Source organism: Lipophrys pholis, assembly GCF_963383615.2.
Source record: "Lipophrys pholis genome assembly, chromosome: 15".
Taxonomy (NCBI): domain Eukaryota; kingdom Metazoa; phylum Chordata; class Actinopteri; order Blenniiformes; family Blenniidae; genus Lipophrys; species Lipophrys pholis.
This window is the reverse complement of record NC_137642.1, coordinates 21,812,718-21,833,231: the sequence shown is the minus strand read 5'-3', so window position 1 is coordinate 21,833,231 and position 20,514 is coordinate 21,812,718. Positions and strand designations below refer to the sequence as shown.

Below are 20,514 nucleotides of genomic sequence, written 5' to 3'. Positions count from 1 at the left end.
GGACCTGTGTGATCTGTGTCACGTTGCGCCGCCGTGATTTCATTTGTTGTGTCTGGAGGAGCAGCAGTTTAGTCTGGATTCTGCTTCCACATGGAAAATCATTTTTATTAAGACCCGTCCATCATTTTCCACCGCGTGTTGTTAAATGATCGAACGCTGTCATTTACTTTCAATGATCTTTGAGGAAAATATTGGCTCATTGATATAAACAGTAGTATTTAGATCCTGTAGCTGCTGGTGTGCACATTTCTCATTCTCCACCCTTTATAATATCTTGGAGAAAAAAAAAATTAAATACGAAATAGAGATTTTCTCCCCATTAAAGTTTCGACGAGTAAATCTGCATTACGACCAATTGGGGATGAGATTCACACGAGCTTCTTGACACAGTAAAAAAAAAAAACTAAACAATCTTGCATTAACAGTCAAATATTGAAAGTTGACAAAATAGCTGAAATATTAAAGTTAAAAACTTTAAAAATGCTTTCTAAATCCAGTTCACTTGTTGCTCAAATGAGAGTTTGGAACATTGGACTAAAACACATAAAGCTGTTATGACTCCAGTGGTGTGTGTTGGATGATTATAATGGAGTTTGTGTAAGCTATGATCATCAATATATCTGTCCTTCTGGAAACTATAAAAATTCTGGCGGAGGGGTGTGCATGCGCAGTAACAGGCTCCATTGCCTCCGGGCAGTCTCTGCGGGAGGAAATAGCGACCGTGAAAGAATCAAAGAATCTTTCCACCTTGGGAGCCGCTATAAAAACTTTGCGGATACAGTGGATCCGCACACTGGTGCCGTGTAAACTGACCCTCCAAAAGTGAAGAAAGTTTTGCGGAGACACTGCATAATGGAGTTTCATAATATTAAGAATCTTACAAAACCAAGTCCAAAATAGAACAAAATTCACAATCAGCATTGCAGTCGGATGGCGGCATCTCCTTTAATACAGCGATCAGGTCAGTGGTTGTGCTTCATGCTGTTTTGCCCCTGAGCCAAAGTTTGGTAACACCATAGCATCCAAATGTGCTCCAGATAGTGTGCAGGCACTTTGCATGGTGTCAGCTGCCATTCGGTGTGTGAACTGGTGATCGCCGCTCCTCGCGACACTGCTGAAGCATTAAATACACACTGTACATGTCCAGTCCAGCGGTTTTTAGATCACTGTCCTAAGATGATGACCTACACGACTGTAGACAACATCACCACTCCCATGTTCATGAACTTCTCTCGTTAATGTCCGCTGGGCGATACAGAAATTGTTGTACATGAAGCATCTGTCCTAAACTGAACAAATCAGACTCGACGAGGCAGAACAGCCCCACGGCTGCGATAAAGAGCCAGCTCTCTGAAGGGATCAGGGTTGTTCTGCCCTGACCACTTGACTGTCAGCTGTTTTTTTCGCGATTGTGGAGGGTCATCTAGGGCTTGACGGGGTAGCACAGCTTGGTGGCGTCCTTGGCGTTGCTCTGGCTGTCGATCAGAACCAGCGGGATCCTCTGGTGGTTCTCAATGATGTGGGAGACACTGTCGAAAAACTTCAAGAAGAAAAAGAGATTGAGATAAAGCTAAAATATCAATATTGTTCTACTGTTAAAAGGATCTTGATCATGATGATGATTAGTTTAGCACTTTAATTGCTGTCTGAAATCACTGCTTCTTGGGTTTATTGATAATATTAAGATGTTTCATTCAGATTTATGGATTATTGAGGACCGGCTGCCCAGTGGCTACTATGTACAGTCACAGACAAATGGCAATGGACATTTTGGAGTTAAAGGAACTGCCGGTTGTGATAGATGTAGTTGACTTTAAATTCAGCTTATTTCTACCCTCAGTCCTCCTCAAAGATTAAGTAGAATCCCCTCTTTGATCTCCTATCAGCCTGAAAACTAAAGGCAATGGGAATTTATCAGTTCTGCATGAGAGTCGATAAAACATGTTTTGTTTTCCCAAGATGTGAAGATCATGACAGCAATCTCAGGCGCTATTTACACAACGTTTCAAGTGAAAATGCATTGTTTCAGAAAAAGTTCTGCGTTTACACGGCAACGTTCTGAAAACGAGGTAGTCAGTTAGCCACTAGTAGGTGCTGTTGTTTGCTCTTATAATGAAACGACGGACACATGCCAGCAGAGAGCAATTCGCTATGAACATTAATAATGAACAGACGACCAAGCTGGACTGCTACTCCGGGTAACTCTCAAATATAAAACTACCAAGTCCCAGGACAATATGGACTGGGAGTCACGGCATTGTTGTTATTGTCCATCTAATGAGCATGTACAGAAGAACTACTTACTACGACCGTGGTGCGCCTGAGCAGCAGCAGCTTTTCTGCTGCCAACACAGAGACGGAGCCCAAGTGTTTTTAGAAAGTGTCATTTTTGTCTGTTAACGCTACGACGGAGCCCGAGCGTTTTTGAAAAGTTGCGTTTTGCAATCGTTGCCGCGTAAACCGGGTCTCAGATCAGGAAAAGGCATCCCATTAAAAAAAACAGGACTGACAGAACTTTACATTTCATTGTACCGGTTGCAATGACAATAAAGATATTCTATATACAAAGACTTGGGCGATATTTTGAATCAAAATCACTCATAATCAAATGAAATCTTTGTTGCTGCTAATAATTCAATAATAATTTAATTCAAAACCTTCCTCCACATGTCCCAAATGTGCTGACAACATTGTAAAATAACCATGTATATTGCTTTTTGTGCCTTGCAGTTTTATTCTTGTTTCACAGTGCCAAACATCTTTTTTTTGCAAATTCCTAGAAGTATTTTGCTCGTCTCACCTGCTGTATAAAGAATACAACACTCTGGAAAGACATCAGCATATGTGAGCATTATGAGGCTTCTGGGTTCTAACAGTCAAAAGGAGAAATTAATCCTCTTCTCCTACCTCCTCTCCTTTCTTCTCTCGTCCCAGAGCAAACTGCTGAGTGCTCGGTATGAAGCGGATCGGGATGTTGTACACTCTGCAGTTGTAAAACACCACTAATGTGTAGGGCTGCTGTGCATCCTGACCAGAGCTCTTTCTCACCATAAACGCTCCGTCCTGGGAGGAAAATGTTCACAATCAAAGCCCAGCATGGGGGGAGTTAAGGGGGACATTTCACGTAATGCTGCGCCAATGGAGGGATTAGGGAGTGGGACCAAGAAAAGATGGAAAATCCTCAAAAAAGAGTGCGACTCTCACTTTGTTTGAGCGGTATAAGGCATCGTCTGCAGTCCTGCGATCGCACGTGTTGGCAAACCAGGGTTTCCTAAAGACATCCGCATCCTGCTGAGGAATCAGAGATAGTCTCAACCACCTCTCTCCATTACTACGTCAAGTTTAGCACAGAAATGTGGAAAGGCATACCTTGTCTTGGTCTGTTGACCCATTTTCTGGAGTAACACTTTCTCTCTCAGGCGGCTCTGGGTACAACAAACACGAACCAAATATCAAGGCATGGAAGGGTGTGAAAAAAAAACTGCTTAGCAGGATGCAGGTTGAGGTGTTCTTACTGGGAGAGGTACTCTGTGGGAGAGGTATTCTGTAGGGAAGCCGACGGACCAAACACAATATAGTGAACAGCACAATCAAGCATTACGCAAGGTATAAAGGTGCACTGTCCTTTTCTTACTTTGGTCGTTTCAAGTCCAGTATAAAAGGTTTAGGAGGAAGTTTCTGGTGAGTGTGGACCGCAGGCAGTGTTCGACCTGCCAAAATATATAAAACAGGTGAAATGAGCATGATTGCTGTCGGCTAAAATTAAAATTGCTTAACCAATCATTATCATCAGGACATAAGTACTTGATGAATTTACATACCCACCTTCATTGCTTTAATCTCTAAACAACCCACCTGAAATTATGCCTTTTAATCTTATATATCACAACAACTATTAACTGAAATATGTGCTACTTGTGATCTTAAAAGCATCAGCAGCACGAGTTTCACAGTCGATACATAAAGATTTGCAGCTCTGATTGAGTTGGATTTTAGAATAAAAGTATATGATGTGTTTTAAATAGCTTTTTAGGCTGGGACAAAAAGACTCAGGACAGGGTTTTTCAATCAGATTCAAGATGTCTTCATAACTGAAATGAATGCTTAAAGTCTTAGTATGACCTGCTCTTTCAAATTAAAATCCTCTTCAAGCGGCTATCGACAACATTTATTGCCTAAAGAAATCATCAGTGATCAGCAAGTAGACTGCGAACCTGCTTTTCAAAGGGTTTTTATCCTGAGATAGCAGGTTTCATTCTTCCACAAACTTGATTTGAGCAGTAGTTTCACCAGAGCTCAGCTTACTAGTGTGAAGACGGGTCTAAATGGGGTCATTGTGACTTAGGCCCTTTTTACTCGACAACGTTTCACGAGACAACACCTAATCCGTTAAAAAAAAGGAGTGTGTTTACACTGCAGCAGCGGACACAGAGACAACAATGTAGTTAATATGCCGGGCCACAGGAGGGCGCTGTTGCTTGATTTTGTAATGAAACTACACAGACGTGTGTGCAGAGAACAACACACTATAAATGTGAAGAAAATGGAGAGAACCTGACAGCCGCATGGACTGATGATGCATATGATGATATCAGGGGTGAGTCTCAACTATTAAACTACTGATCTGGAAGATAAAACTAGAGCATGGACTGTGTGTCGTACCACTACGCAGCCGCCATGTTTGTTTACAACTGAATGAGCAGGAGGGAGGGGGAGAGATGTGCATGCGCAGTAACAGGCTCTGTAGCCTCTGGGCAGTCTCTGCAGGAGGGATTTTTGCCGTGAAAGAATCCCACCTTGGGAGCCGGATTAAAAACTTTGCGGATACAGTGCATCAGCAAACTGGTGCCGTGTAAACGGACCCCCCAAAAGTGAAGAAAGATTTGCGGATACACTCGAAATTCGTTGTCGTGTAAACGGGGCCCGAGACTCTGCTGACACGAATTTCAAGTGAAAATGGAAAGCATTCTTTGCTGTCTGACAATGGAGGTCGGAGCCACTGAAAACGCAAGTTTTATAGTTGGTAACAGGAATTCAACATGGTCGAATTTCCATATGAATGTCTGTGTACTTCTACTGTTAATGGTTATCGGCTAGCGCAGGGGTCTGCTTCTTACGGCTCTCGAGCCACTGAATCTTTTTGAAAATTATTTGTAGAACAATTCTTATCCTATTATCTTTTAAAAAAAATGTTTTTATTATATTTGCACACCTGGCTAAAATAGTTCAAACTTGCTATTGAAAATATTACTACAAATTGCTGAAAGGACTAAAATCCAGAAAAAAAAAGTGCTAGAGGGGACTGACCCAAAAAAAAAAAAAAAAAAAAAAAGGCCAAAATATTAGAAATGGTCAAGAATGGATCAATACACCAGTCGAACATTTTAAATGTCTGAAATGGCAAAGATGACCAGATAAAATGGTCAAAAGTCAAAATGGCTCAAACAACCAAACTAGCGGAATCAGTTAGTCGGCTAAAAAAGCTAAAGCTGCGACAAAAACTAAAACAGCTAAATTAATTGTAAATTGTGTTCGAAATACTTCATATGCTGTGTGATCTTTAACGATTAAATGTGTTTCATGGCTCCAGATGAATTTTATTTGGTTACAAAAATGGCGCTTTTGATGGGCTAGTATATTTTTGTATGTGGTTTCATCACAAAAACAAACAACAGCACCCACTAGTGGCACAGCATGAAAACTACACTGTTCTCAGCGTTTCTGCGTGTAAACGGATGTCGTTTTCAAAACACTGTCGTGTCAACACACAAAAAAATATAAAAAAAAAATAGAGTTTACACTTGAGCCTGGAGCTCCTGCCGTCAACACAATTCCTTGCCAGTCACTTGCACCTCGTCTTTTTTTTTTTTTGCTTCATTACATTTATACAGTACATGTTGCACGGCGTCACCTGATTGTACCCTGCAGTGCACCATCTGGATTCCTCATATTTGTTTTTCCATTCACATCTTGTCATTAATTTGCCTCCCGTGTGTCTGTAGTCAAATCATCAGGAAATCCACAAAACAAATAACTAAATCTAAAGAGGGAGATTGCACAAATTGCCCGAAACACTTGATTGAAACACTTACTATCAAACGCCCTCGGTTTTACTTCAGGCCTCTGCAAAACAAAAATCACAGTCAGAGATAATCAGCGGCACATTTACAGTCAACACGGTGAAAGCTGAATTTCCTACCGGTGCTACAGGTGGCTTTGGAGACCTCCTGTTGAAGACAATTATATGGCAATCAGTCGTTCCTTTCTCAAAAACAAACAGTTTAACCATGCGCATATTGTTTACTCACTCTCTGGGTAAAGGCTTCGTCAAGCGAGGAGGAGGGGGACCCTCCGCAGGTTTATTACCCGGGGCTGCAGGTGTATAGCAGCATGTGTGAGAAAAGAAATGGAAATAGAAAAGTTGCTCTGACTTTAAACACTTTAATTTGGCTCTCACCGTCGTCTGGATCGCAAACTTCGTATTCGTCGTCACACGTGGGCTCCTGGACCTGTGAAACAACACAAGACGTTTATTCCTTCTGCATCTGCAACGAGTCAAGCAACTTTTTAAAGTGAGGTCTCGAACATCTGTTGTCACTTACAGGCGAATGAGATCTCCTATTCAGCCTAAACAATAACAAAACAAAAAAAAAAACAATTAGTTGTGGTTGGAGACAACGTGGAGACACAACATTAAAGACAATATTGACATTACTCATCAGTGACACACTGGACTAGAGCGGTATGTACTGTACCTTTAAGTCGGATGTTTGAAGTCTTACCTTGGGCTGAGTTTTGGTGGTAAAGATCGTGTCTGTTTTGGGAGGGCTGGACACAGTCTGAAAGACAGATGCAAGAAAATGTAAAAAAAAATATATATGGTTGTGGGAATTTCTTCAAAATGTTTTTAATAAAGTGGATTTTTGAGGCTTTAATCAAATGAAAGTGCAGGATCTCTGACTGTGGAACTGGAGGTTGGTGGTCGGAGCTTCCTGCCCCCATTTGTCTTCAACGATTAGATTTATGTCTGTTTGTTGCTCTCTGTCTCTCCCCTTTCCTTTTCTCTCCTCTATCCCCTTCACCCCAGCCGGAACAGCAGAAAGTCGCCATCTTTCAGCCTGGTTCTGCGGGTTTGTTCCTTTCCACCATCTCTGCTTACCTCATATAGAATTGTTGGGTCTTGAACTAAATGTGTTGTATTTGGCACTATGGAAATAGAATTTAATTGAACTGAAATTATCATCATCAAGGTGTAGAAGTCAGTTGGGGCCAAAATGAAGTTTAATCGAATTAACAGTAAACTTATCAAGGTAATTTACTGATCAGTTGATCTGCAGCTGCCTTTTCTCTGAATTCCCTCTGACATCTGCTCCAAAGTTTTAGATTGTGGTGACCAAAAAAGTCATTATAAGACAAAATTATAAAGATAATTTTACCAATTTTCTATTTTTTATATTTAACAATTTAATCCAGCAACCAATGTGTTCGGCGTTCAAATGTTTGTGAGGGATTGGGAAGTACTCATTGGGGGAGGAATAAGTAAGTCGCAAAAGTAACTGAAGAAACATTTGTTTTGAGTCCGCATAAAAACGGATTATGAATATTCGAGAACTGTATTTGACGGTGCGTTTTTTAAAAATACTTCAGTAAACATGCAGTTATATGAACAAACTAACAGTGATTCATGGAAGTTTCAAACAGACCTGTTTGCTGAAGGCGTAGTGGAGTTCTGCTGTAACGAAATATAATACAATCAATAAATCTCAGATGTAAAATAAACATATTATTATTACACAACATATTATTATATATGTCAACATATTAGATTTTTTATGAAATGAAAAGAACTGACCTTGCAGTCAGGGACTTCATAACAGTCTAGAAAATACAAAGAGCGAGAATCAGACAAGCCATTATCCGTCCTCAGAATGCCATAGTACCTGCTTTAGGCCTTTCCTGTATTTCTACAAAGTACTTTTGACTGCCTCTCAATAGAGACCATTTGCATTTGCTAATACTCTGTTTACTTCATGCAAACAGCTGCATCATCTCACTCTGGGAGCAGCGTTCCTCCATGAACGGCCCTGGAAGCAGGTATAATGTGAAACGTATAGGCCCTGTTTCCATGGTGAACTTGGCGAAAGCAACATAATTCAACCAGAAAGACCATCAGAACCACCACAAAAGACAACAGACGACAGGAGAGGGAAAAAAAATGAACCATCAAAATGACACTAAAAGTACAAACACAACAAGTGAAAACAAAACAACTGCAAAGAGACACCAAACGTAATAAGAAACACATCGACTCAAGAAAAAGAGGAGAAATATAGAAACCATAAAGAGATGTGAAACAGTGATGATGATCAACCAGACACAGACGGAAAAACCCCGCTAAACCAAAAGCAAACTAAACACACAAAAAGACCACCGGTCAACCCAAAGTGATCTAAACACCACACAAAACAAATACAAACACCAAAAATGATAAATGTGTCTTCAATAGGGGAGAGCCTATTACATGCCAGGCACTTCAGTCGTCTCGGAACTTAGAATTTCCACCTTGAAACGATTTCAGTTCCTCGGAGAAACCAACTGGTAACATTCCAAAATCACAGCAGAGAAGTCAAAAAAACAATAAAAATCATTAAAAAAAACAAAACAAATTGTGTCGATGAGAACATTGTTATTGAAGAGACAGTAGGATAGTTGTCTGCGTGAATTCATGAAGACGCTACATCAGTCAGCCGTTAAACCCAAAGATCTGAATGCAGATGACTTCTTTCGTTCAGTTTATCAGTTTATGAAATAGCCAATTCTTTCATGACTACTAGTGCACAAGTAATGAAAACCAGTCACCAGATGTAGTCATAAACTGAATCATGTGATCGTACCACATGCAGTTTGTTCTCGTTTCACAAGCATAATTTCAGTTTGTGTTTTGTCATGTGGTTTGACGTGGTTGTGGTCAGTGAAGATGGCCCTTTGCCTACCTGGACTGGGCACACGCTCCTCTACATGCGGAGGCAACATGGGAAGTTCTCTTCCTGCTCTGCTCCCGATGTGAGGCGAACGATCTGAGCAGAGAGGAAGCGGTCATGTAAAACGCCGTTTCGCACTCCATTGCCCGGCGGTTGTGATTGTCCTTACTGGCAGGTGGATTCTCCGCGGGCTCTACATAGTTGTCGTCGTCTGTATTCACATCTGGATCTATGTAGTCTTCCTGCACAACACGGAGAGCGTTCCCGTCAGTCATGATGAGGTTGAATACACACTATGCGATCACTCAAACTTGCTTTACTTCATCGCTGTCCTCCTGCGGGGGCTCGGGCGGCAGCTGTTTGGAAGGTTTGCCCGGGCGGAGGGGCTTCCTGGGGGGTCGGCTCGGCCGGTCACGGCAGCTGTCTGCAAAGCAGAAGCAGAAGCAGAAACAGGACGTCGGCATTTGCATACAGCGCAGCTCCCAGAAAAACTTGTGTGTGCGTTGCAGGGTTGGAGCATCGGTGCATTCGAAGTGGACGGCGACTGAAAATACATGTGACCCTAAAATGAGCGGGAAAATTCATGGGATTGTTTTGCACTTTACTGACCGAGGTACTCCCCCGTTGGAAAGGATCCAGACGGAGTTGAAGGGAAGACGCTGTGGCTGGGAGGAGGCTCGTAGCTGTCGTCCTCGTGAGGATTGTCATACGTATCATTGTCCTGACAGGAAAACATTTCAAACAAATATCTGTGATTACGACGACTAATCCGATCTATCAACTTTTTTGTGGTCTAACCCACTTCAAAATCATGTTTATGATTGATGCAGGGAAGGATGGTGGCTGGTAGGAAGTCTGCATGTTCTCCTTATGCAAGTGTGAGTTTTTACTGAGTTTTCTAGTTTCCTACCACAGTTTTAAAAACACGCATCTGCGATTAATTGGTGTCTTTAAGTGGTGGTTTAGGTGTGAATGTGAGCATGTGTTTGCAGTGTGAGTATGAGTATTTACTGCAGAGGCTGAAATCCCTACGGTCTTTTCAACACTTTATTATTCAGTATTTTAATGTTGCACTTTTTACACTTCGCAGGTGGTTAAATCCAGTGACAATAAATGTCATTTACATGTCGTCTTTTGGAGTCGTGACTTATTTTGTAGGGCCCAATGAAATCTGTTCTACTGTTTTCCTTTCAGTTATAGCATAACTCAGGGGTCTTTGCTCAGCTCTGTGTTGTTTGTGTGTGTTTTTTTTCCTGATGGTTGACTTACTCGCAACTTATATTTTAGACATGATTTGTTGTTTTCCATAGCATCTAATAGGAAGCCTCGAATAGTGAATGTGAAGTTTGGAGATATATTTATGAGGCAACATGCATGCATTTGTTTTCCAAGGTTTCGTGCTTTTAACACTTTTTCTTTTCTTTCTTTTTTCCTATCTGTACGTTCGAAATGTAGATTCATTCATTCATTCAGTATCACATGTGAAAAAGTTTCAAAATCTTTATAAGTAAAGAACGTTTTTTTCTTTTAATTACAGAAATGTTTAGTTGCAAGCGTCCCACCTTTTCTGGAGCATGTTGCTGACATCCCATGTAAAATGGGCTCATATTTATTCGCTCACAAGGTTGGTCTGCATGAAATTCAGGCGTTTTTTTTCTCGAACATTCTACACATTTGTTAAGCTCGGCCTGATACGTTTCTTTCTAACTCACGTAATCGGTTTCGGACTGCTGATCATCGCTCTCCCTGTTGTCATCTGTAAACAGAGATAAGAGTTCATGTCAACAGAAAAAAACACTGAGGGCTCCTCGTGTGGACGTCACAAAGTGATCATTTATACCATTGAGCTGCAGCGTCGTATAGTTTTATGTCAAACCCTCAACCTAAGGGAGGGAAACCAGTGAAGCGTGTCTCCTATACTCCTTCCACCGTTGAGTAATTCCTCATCGAGTGCCCCTATCTCAGTTCATGAGGTGAACGTTAAACAGAAGTGTGACATAACTAAACATACTGTACGGAAACAAGTGTGGTAATTTTCTGAAGAAATGCGACTGTCACATGCATTGAGTTAGCAAACATCCAACCTCTTCCTCCTGCTTCTTTTCCATTATTAGAGATACTAGTTATTCGTCTTTATTCTTTTTTTTCTTTCTGTGTTGAGCCATTAGTTTCCATAAAGGAACTACTGCAATGCTGTATAAAGACAAACAAACACAATCTAGATAGATAGATAGATAGATAGATAGATAGATAGATAGATTCTGGAAAATCATTTTTAATGTGCGAATCTTTTTTTTTACCCCAAATCAAAATATTTTGCACAATTAACTTTGCAGCTATTTGTAAATACGAAGCATCAAACAGTAATGATTTTCTAAGTTTCTAAAGTTGCTAAAAAACAGTAAATGCCTATAAATACAAATTTTCGTGTATTAAGGTGTAAATATAGTGATGGTAAATGTGGTAAATGTTGTTTTCCTCATCTCATCGATCATTATTTCTAAAACTTGCCGACACACACATGGAATAAATGAGCATGTGTCTCTCAAACTAGAATCCAGTCAATTGAGCTGAATGGAAATATCCAGTATGAACGATTCTAACTTGTTCCTTAGCGAGTTAAGTTGCTGCCTTAAGTAAAACCCTCTTTGTTGCTGTTTGTTGTGTAATCACGCTGAAACGTCTCTTTGACGCCTCCAGAACAAACAGTTGTGGTTATTTCAGAAGGATTAGGAAGTCACATTTATTTAGAAATACGTCATCCTTTCTGTCTAATAGAGAGGGGCCTCATTTAGAGAAAAGAGATTTTACAGTGACACGTTACTGTCAAGCAAAAGCAGCCTTCAATAACGTCATCATAAAACCATATAACCACGTGTGTGCTGCTGTCTGAACGTTGATGGTTAATCTCAGCTGCTTTCTTGCTTCCTATTTTAAATTTTTTTTTTCTTCCATAAATGAGTTTTCCAAAGAACAAACATCCAGACTATAGAGCATCTTCCTCCCGCTCAGTGATGCGCCACAGTAATCCAGCTGACAGGCCGCACTGTGGGAAACAGTCCACCACTTGCTTTTGGTTTTAAAGTTTTCACGACATCATGTCTCGCCAAGTTGTACCTAAACCAAAAGTTCATTCGTTGGGTCTTTCGGCGCTTCGTTTGAGTCTCAGGCTTCAGTTAATAACTTGTGTCACTACACGGTCTCACCTCGGTAGTCTCTCGCCGGCACGTTCGGACGCGGTTTGCTCTTCAGCCTGGCACAAACACAAAAACCCGTGAGCAGCTCAGCAAGATGCAAACAGTTAGAAACAGTCGACTTGTTGAATGTGAAGCTGGATCGCACACACACACACACACACACACACACACACACACACACACACACACACACACACACACACACACACACACACACACACACACACACACACACACACACACACACACACACACACACACACACACACACACACACACACACATGCACACAAACACACACACACACACACACTCTCCTGTAACACACACGTCAGGATCTCTCCCTGTGTCTTCAGTGGACTCATTACAAGGAAAGGAAAGTGAGACAACAGCCATCTGTTCAAGATATTTTTGGCATCTCTTGCGTTTCAATTCCAACGGTTGTGAAAGAGGAATAGGCGTTCTCCAGTGATGCATGCACACAAACCACACGGAGAATTTATAGATCAGCCGACCACTCACACGTGCTGACGTTTGAGAAGACCCACCTTTTGAGTCGGTTCAGAAGGCTGCCGTCATTTTTCTTGATGTCTTGGACGATCTTCTGCAGCTGCCTGGAAGACATTTTGGAGTTTCAGGAAAAAAAAAAGAATTTGTTAAGCTTAATTCCAGATGAATGGATGAAATGTGGAGGATCTAACGAGGCTTGAATGAATTAAAACCCACATTAAGCCCCATTCTTACTGGAATATCTCAAAACATGTTGCAGGAAGTGCTTATGCAGGTTGAGGTCAACATCCAGTTTGCTGACGACAACATAGTTGCTGGAAACTCAGGAATTCTCAACCTTTACGTGACAACCGTAAACAACACAAAAATCTTGAAATCGCGACGGTCGGGCGAAGGGCAAGCAAACGCCAGGTGAAGTTCTACCGGAATGTTTGTTTATGGTGTTGCATCGATTGATGGATGTGCTGTAGTAGAAAGTTGTAGCTGTTGATGTTTGGGTTGAGGATTGTATTGACACTGATGGAATAAACATACTTTTTGACTTAAAACTCAAGTTTCATGCCAAGGGTGAAAAGCGGTAGGATTAAATATGTTTAAACTTCTTCCTTCTCAAACTTGTAAATCCAGATTATGTTGTCATTTGCTTTCAAATTTTCTGTTTGTTTTGGTTCTTTCTTTACACGTTCGGAATAAAGATATATTAATCAATCAGTCAAATCGATACGCAAACATACCAGTTGAGTGTGATCATCACTGAAATACTTCAGTATGGAACCCGTTGTGAGTTGATAGTGCTCAGTGGGATAAAGACACTTTATGTTATTCCTCAGTAGAGTTAAAGTTGAAGTGAGCGTCTGGATTGTTTGAAACTTTTCTTTAGTTTCGGTTCATCCCATCCCAAGCACCAGTTGCTTTACAAAAAGCGTCATTGAGCCAAAATGAGACTAATTGTGATCCAATTGTTGTTCCCACAGCTCAGTACAATAAAAAATCAATAGAAAAACAATTGAGTAAGAATCTTTAAAGCAAAGCTCAGCCTCTTACCGGATCTTTGCTGTGGCGGGAGCAGCGAGTTTACTCAATGTCTCCACGTTCATGTTTAATCCGAAATGTGACTGCATTTTCAGCCTTCATTCGTCCTCGGGTCGGTAAAAAACAACAACAAACAAACAAAGAAACGGACAAAAAAAATAAAAAATAAAGGAAGAAGAAGAAAAGTGTGTGGTGTCAGGTGGCTGGCAGGATTGTAAATGAAGGTTTGGGTGAAGCGTTTCTCTCACAGGGCAGGGAATGTGTTCAGGCTGCTGCTGTCGGAGGAGTCACTTCTCTTTTCCTCTAGACACACACACACACACACACACACACACACACACACACACACACACACACTGGGGAAACTTCTTGCATCACTGAGCTGACCCCTCCTCCATCATCACACCAGCTGCAGAGAACCACTGACAGTCTGCGTGGGGGTACTTTGTTTTTGTCCCTTTTGTACCTTACCATCAGAATGTGTTAAAGGTTGAACAGGATGATCACGTTTGAGGTCATCCTATATGCCATCTGTATATATAAAACAACAAGTGTACTGCCATTTCCTGTCCGGCCCCCTCCCAAACGTTTTATGTTTGGTCTCCATGGAGACGTTTGTCATTATGATTTGTAAGCTTCCGCTCTACTTTTGCTCGGGGTCCGCTGTTGGAAACGTCCAGTGCGCTTGAAGAAAAGAGGCAGCCTGGGAGGTTTTGAGGAACTGTCTGCAGATGAGTCACAATTAGAAAGAATCCCTCGGTCAGCAGTCTGAAGCTGCATCTGTGACACAACAATGATATACATTCATATGCAGAGAAACGGTCTCGGCACAGTATCGTAGAAATCCAAAACCCTAAAATATATTTGACCTTTGAAATGAACAAGACACAGATGATACATTTGTACATAAAGTGTTGCTATATTTACCAAAACTGTATCGTGTGTTGGATTTGTGAAATTTAACAACTAAAATTAGGATCTGCTAATATATTACGACAGTTCTTGCCATTCTTATACCATATTAAAGCCGTTTCCACGAGAGCGTTTTCAATTCAAACTTGAGAGTGTCGTGACCCCGAGTCCATGTTCTCCCGGGACTTAATAGTTTAATAGTTGAGTCACCCGGAATAAGAATCTAACTTGGTCGTCTGTCCATACGAATGTCAGTGTACTCGCCACTGTTGATGCGTATTTTTCTCTGCACGTGTGCGTGGTTTCATTGCAAAAACAAAAAACGGCGCCAACTCGGGGCCGTACATCCCAACTGCATCATTTTCTTACTCTGATTTTAAATCTAAAAGATCAAACAGTGAACACAACGATCTTTTGCGATGATGTTTGGAGTTTCATTACAAAAATAAAGAACAGCGTCAACTAGTGGCCCAATATGAAAACTGCACTCTAGTTTGCCAACATTACCGTACTTTAATAAAGTTTTACTGTTTCTATTCTCCTTTTTTATGCCTTTCTCAATCCCGTTGTTTTAATGTTTTTACAGTTATTTAGAAATTCTGCAGCTTCAGCAGTCTGAACAGACTGACGAAAAAGAAAGAAAACATGCAATAGATGCAAATTCGTTGTACTTACAAAGTACAAAGTATCACACGATACTAAGCAATGCTCGCTTTTTGACTTTCTTTCCCATTTTGTTTTTGTTTTTGTTTTTTTTTCCCAATTCTGATGTGAATAGCACAAATCAAATTATTTCTATTTCCTCCCAGACCACCTTTATGTAAAGTCCTAAATCAGATACGAATCCAATACTTTTCACTGTGGCCTCAATCTGAACTAGGACGATATTGTACATTGATATTGTGGTATTCTATTCGGAAATACTTCAGACACTAACAGAAACCTCTCATTTTGTTGGTATGAAAGGCCAAATCGTGAATGAACAAAAGAATCCTGGATCATCGCTGCACGCCTTGATATGTTGTAACCAACCAGTAAAAAGTCTTTTATGATGATTTCCTTCCTCAATGGAAGTCAATACACTCGAGGACACGAGGGAAATCTGCGTTTACGATGCTGATGTGTTGTTGCTGAATTGTATTTGGCACAGAATTTTATAGACGTCTCAGATAAAAACAACAAGTGAAGTTTTACAAAAAGAGTCACGATGTCGACATATTGAGTGATTAATGGCAGATTCAAAACGTGAATAACAGTACAGACTCTATATTTCTGCTTATATGACCATAAAGCTCCCTGATTGAGGCCACTCATTGAGCAACAGATGGATGCTGAAATGACACAAATCAATTTCACCAATGGCAAATGGGAAATTATTTATTTTTATCATTATTATTTTTGTTCAAATATTAGTTCAATTATTCACTCGTGTCACTCAAGACATCAAATCAAGCAGAAATCAGGGTGTAATCTTGGACTCAGACATAAACAATTACAAAATCAGCAAGACGCATCGCAAGAATTAAAGGATTTATGATCAAACAAGATTCAGAGTAACTTGTTCATGCATTCATTTTCAAAAGCTGGATTGTTGTGTCAGTGTGTTTACAGGTCTTAGTTAAATATATGTCAGCCAGCTGCAGCTCATCCACACAGAGAGGGCAAAACATATTACACCTGGGAGAAGATCCACTTCTGCTTTGAATGGTCTCAGGCTTAAATCCCTCTCAGATTTACTTGACAAGTATGAGACATCCAGAGACCCGAGGTCCTCAGGAAGAGGTTTACGAAGTGTTCCCAGAGTCAGAAGAAACAAAGTGAAGCAGCTTTTAGCAGCTTTAACAAACTTCCTATATGCTTGAGAACAGCTGACCCACTCACTTATTTTAAATAGGAACTTAAACAAGAGAAACATTATTATTTGCTCAACCTTTCCATTAAACAATAGACATTTACTTATCTTATTACATTTATCTTAATAAAGTTTTACTGTTTCTATTCTCCTTTTATATACCTTTCTCAATCCCGTTGTTTTCATGTTTTTCCTCGTAAAGCAAAGTGAATTTCCTTGTGTCTGAATGATGTTCTAGAAGTAAACTTGCCTTTTTTTTTATTTTACTTTTTTGACATAAAAGGGATAAATGTAATATTGAGAAGATCCTATCAGATAACAAAGGTTTTTTAATCTGACTATATCAGATTATGTGGCATGCTCAGGTGTGGGCAGAAAGAGGAACAAAACACAGCAACAGAAACCACTTGCAGGCGCAGTCACACATGTGCACTCACGCAACATAATGTCATTTCCGTGCCTCTTCTTGTTTTAAAGTGAGAAATATGAAGCAGTTTTCACCTCATTGAATGAGTCGTTCAGTAATAAGCACTGCAATATGGAAATGAGGGAAAGTTAATTCGAAATGTGTGAAGTTCCCTCAAATGGAAATGTGAAAGTGAAAGCGATAAGATTGAAGTAAGGCAAAGCAAAGTGCAAAAGAAGGGAGGGTGTGATTGAAGATACCAAACGATACTCACGGCTGGTGGATGAGACTAAACTTGCTTATGTCGCTGTCGGACAGGTTCTAAAAACACATCAGAGGAAAAAAGTGCAAATAAACTTGAGATATTGGGGTGAAGGCAGAGTTCACAAATGGATTTTTAACAACACAAGTCTGCATTACCAATGGCCTAACAGTAGATGGCAGCATCGCTCCAAGGGCCAGTTCACAATGTCTTTCAGCTCATGTTCCTAAAACCTTCTGATCTCAGGGGTGACGCTTATACAAAATGAACAATAAACTCTTGAAGGAAAGCTGGTTAAAAAATAAGGGAGGATCACGACCTGAGTGATGTTTGTGAGTGTATGAAGTAATGTGGTCTGGTAAGATCAGAAACCACTGAACAAGATATTTAAAGGAATCCATGAATGAAAAAGAAAGAACGGATGAGTTAATCGACAGAGACAAGATTTAATCAGCATGATATCAATCATATGGTTGATTCTTTTCCAGTAAACTTTAAAGAAAAAGCGGCAGACATGTTATCTTATACAGCAGCTATTTACTGGAGATCAGTCATCTCCACACTGACACACTTCCACTGATCCACAGGCAGAGAAATAGCACAGCTAGGGGGCAGTCTATGGCCATTTTCATTTCAGAAATGAAATGGGTTTACGCTGTAAACTGTTTAAGTGTAAACAGTAGAAACGCTGAAAATGATGTAGTAATAACGTCTATATGTGTCCAAGACTAGTTGATATCACATCCTTCTATCCAGGCCGTAACATGGACGTCTATTTGACAGCCAGAACCAGTTGACAAGTGACACAAGAAAAATTATGGACATTTAAAGACACCCACAATCAGTTCAAAGGGACCGGTCACACGCTGGAAGCCCAACCGCCTGGATGATTATTGATTTGTCATTAAAATAACGAGGGCAGTAGATCATGACAGGCAAGAGGAGACAGCATGTGACGTTTAACACAATAAAAGACTCCACAATGTCTCACTTATGACCATATTTTGCTTTTCAAGCCGACACAGTGATTTTGTGAATACAGCTGTGTACATAAATAAATGTTTTATCAAAACTTTTATGTCAGTTGTCTGATTCAGAGTCAAAGTTCAAAATCTACAGCATTATTAATGACTGTCTACATAATGAATAGATGATGATATAGTTTGCACAGCTTGAAAACGACGTGGGACGCACCAAGGTCGTGGGTTCAAATCCAGCCGGGGCCTTTCTGTGTGGAGTTTGCATGTTGTTCCCGTGTGTGTGTGTGTGTGTGTGTGTGTGTGTGTGTGTGTGTGTGTGTGTGTGTGTGTGTGTGTGTGTGTGTGTGTGTGGGTTACCTCTGGTAACACCAGTTTCCTCCCACGGTCCAAAAACATGCACACAAGGTTAATTGGTGACGCTAAACTGCCCATAGGTGTGATTCTGCATGTGTCCTGATAGACTGGCGACCAGCCTGGCTGAAACTGCGCTCGGGTCTCATGAATCACGCTTACTGCAAATTTGATGTCTGTACTTGGTATTCACAACATGCACACATAGATGCCACCAAGCAGGAGTTACTTCTTCTTCAGCCTGAAATCCACTAAACCCTGTTTGAGTTCAGTCACAACTGGTGTGTCATATTGTTCCGGCTGCCGCCGACCACCGTGGAGCCTCGCTGGGCGATAATAAAAGGCTCACACAACATGTGGACCCGGCTGATAGCAAACAATTTCTCAACCAACATCAAACGGAAGCAACCACAATAAAGCAAAGAAAATAAATGAGCCGGATTTTGAAACGCTGTTGCCTGCATGCTTCCAATTTTGTTTTAATAAAAGCCGCTGACCTTCAGGCTAAGTCTTCTAACCGACACAACACCACTACCCATATTACACAATTTTCGAACTCATCATCAACCTTCAAAAAAAAAAAAAAAAAAAAAAAAAAGCAGCTTTATGTGTCTGTTTTCCTTCTTTTCGGTTGCATTTCAATGTCTTGTGTTGCTGTATGGCAATTGTGATTCCTAAATGAAAGGAAAACGATTTCCATAAAATATGCAAGGAATCCCGCTAAATTATGTATTCACAACTCTTCATTCATAATTCATCGCTCCAGGTCGTTACTTGCTCTGTCTTTTCCTCTCTGTTTTAAATCTCGCAGTAATGTAATGGAGACCCGTGACAATGAACGTTCGGGGAAAGTTGGGATCCGCTCGTCAGGAGTTCGTGCGACAAACAAAGCGCGGCTGAGCCTTTTATCAACACGTGAAACAAGCGCCAGGGCGTATCGCTGAAGTGCCGACACTTGATCGCAGAGCATGTTTTTCTGGCCTTTTTTTATGAATTCCATGAGAAATTCTCCAGGGAGGATGTTGGGGATGCAGCTTGCGTGCCGCTACTTTCCTGCCGCTACCTTTAGATATGAGAACCTTGATGCTGCAAAAGCGTGTATTACCTCGAGGAATAAGCCCGTAGAGGAGCGGAAGCCCTTCAAGCACAGCTTGTGATTTAATCATTTGTAAATCAGACAGTGAGATCACTTAATATGAAAAGCTTTACCTCCTTCAAAGAACTGAACCTTGAACTCACAGACACACACTTGATCATCGCGGCAATTTACAGCAGAGGGAAAAAGAAAAAAAAAACCAACATGCGTATGAAATCAGACTTAGCCTTCTGACACCGAATAAAATATCGAATAACCTGCCCCAGTGGATACTCAGGCTCTGCTCCCACATTGAATTATTTATGGGGGTGTCTGCGCTTGTTCGAATGAGACACAACAGCTCCACAAGCTGCAGCGTTCTGCTTTGTACTGTCGACCTGGAACCCACACCGAGAGGCAAAAACCACGATGAAAGCCATGAAAATGCTCCCACAGTCCATTCAGCATGTTTAGAGATTAACTGAGGAGTTAATTTTGAGAATAGGACAGAAACAGAAAGGAAGCATGTGTAATTTTGTGTGAGGATAAAGTTAAACATGGAGTTCCACAGGGCTCTGCTTTAGGACCAATAATTTTCACATGTTTCCTGTAAGGAATATTAGTAGGAGACACTCCATTGCTATGCAGATGATACACAAATCTATTTATCTATGAAACCAGATGCTACTGATCAACTTGTTAAACTAGAAGCCTGTCTTCAAGACATAAGAACCTGGATGAGATGTAACTTTTCACTTCTGAACTCAGATAAAACAGAAGTTATTATATTTGGCACCAAAACACCCGAGAGATATATTATCTGTAAGTATATTGACAATGAATGGTATTACTTTGAACTGCAGTACCACTGTGAGGAACTAGGAGTTATTTTTGACCAGGACTTATCCTCCAACTAACACGTTAAACATGTCGGCCGGACTTCCTATTTTCACCTG

At 40.7% G+C, this 20,514-nt stretch overlaps 1 protein-coding gene across 12 annotated transcripts in view; it reads right to left on the bottom strand.

Annotated features, from left to right (window-relative positions):
- Positions 1 to 86: 86 nt before the first annotated feature.
- blnk (B cell linker) overlaps positions 87 to 20,514 on the bottom strand; it is a 29,151-nt gene continuing 8,723 nt past the window's right edge. Inside the window, exons 3-25 of one of the 12 annotated variants that reach the window (XM_080481382.1) lie at positions 17,165 to 17,211; positions 13,733 to 13,816; positions 12,727 to 12,792; positions 12,188 to 12,234; positions 10,694 to 10,737; positions 9,591 to 9,702; positions 9,302 to 9,405; positions 9,151 to 9,223; positions 8,994 to 9,077; positions 7,853 to 7,878; positions 7,704 to 7,732; positions 6,783 to 6,839; positions 6,603 to 6,627; positions 6,458 to 6,509; positions 6,309 to 6,372; positions 6,200 to 6,227; positions 6,093 to 6,123; positions 3,635 to 3,710; positions 3,516 to 3,544; positions 3,370 to 3,425; positions 3,205 to 3,291; positions 2,908 to 3,063; positions 87 to 1,540 (exon numbers count right to left, since the gene is read on the bottom strand). In XM_080481382.1, the coding sequence (XP_080337508.1) occupies positions 1,424 to 1,540; positions 2,908 to 3,063; positions 3,205 to 3,291; positions 3,370 to 3,425; positions 3,516 to 3,544; positions 3,635 to 3,710; positions 6,093 to 6,123; positions 6,200 to 6,227; positions 6,309 to 6,372; positions 6,458 to 6,509; positions 6,603 to 6,627; positions 6,783 to 6,839; positions 7,704 to 7,732; positions 7,853 to 7,878; positions 8,994 to 9,077; positions 9,151 to 9,223; positions 9,302 to 9,405; positions 9,591 to 9,702; positions 10,694 to 10,737; positions 12,188 to 12,234; positions 12,727 to 12,792; positions 13,733 to 13,816; positions 17,165 to 17,211 (1,494 nt within the window). In that variant the 3' untranslated portion in view covers positions 87 to 1,423. Of the gene's footprint in view, positions 1,541 to 2,907; positions 3,064 to 3,204; positions 3,292 to 3,369; positions 3,426 to 3,515; positions 3,545 to 3,634; positions 3,711 to 6,092; positions 6,124 to 6,199; positions 6,228 to 6,308; positions 6,373 to 6,457; positions 6,510 to 6,602; positions 6,628 to 6,782; positions 6,840 to 7,703; positions 7,733 to 7,852; positions 7,879 to 8,993; positions 9,078 to 9,150; positions 9,224 to 9,301; positions 9,406 to 9,590; positions 9,703 to 10,693; positions 10,738 to 12,187; positions 12,235 to 12,726; positions 12,793 to 13,422; positions 14,050 to 17,164; positions 17,212 to 20,514 lie in introns of those variants that run through there. The other 11 variants (XM_080481386.1, XM_080481387.1, XM_080481388.1 and 8 more) reach the window with 11 other exon arrangements.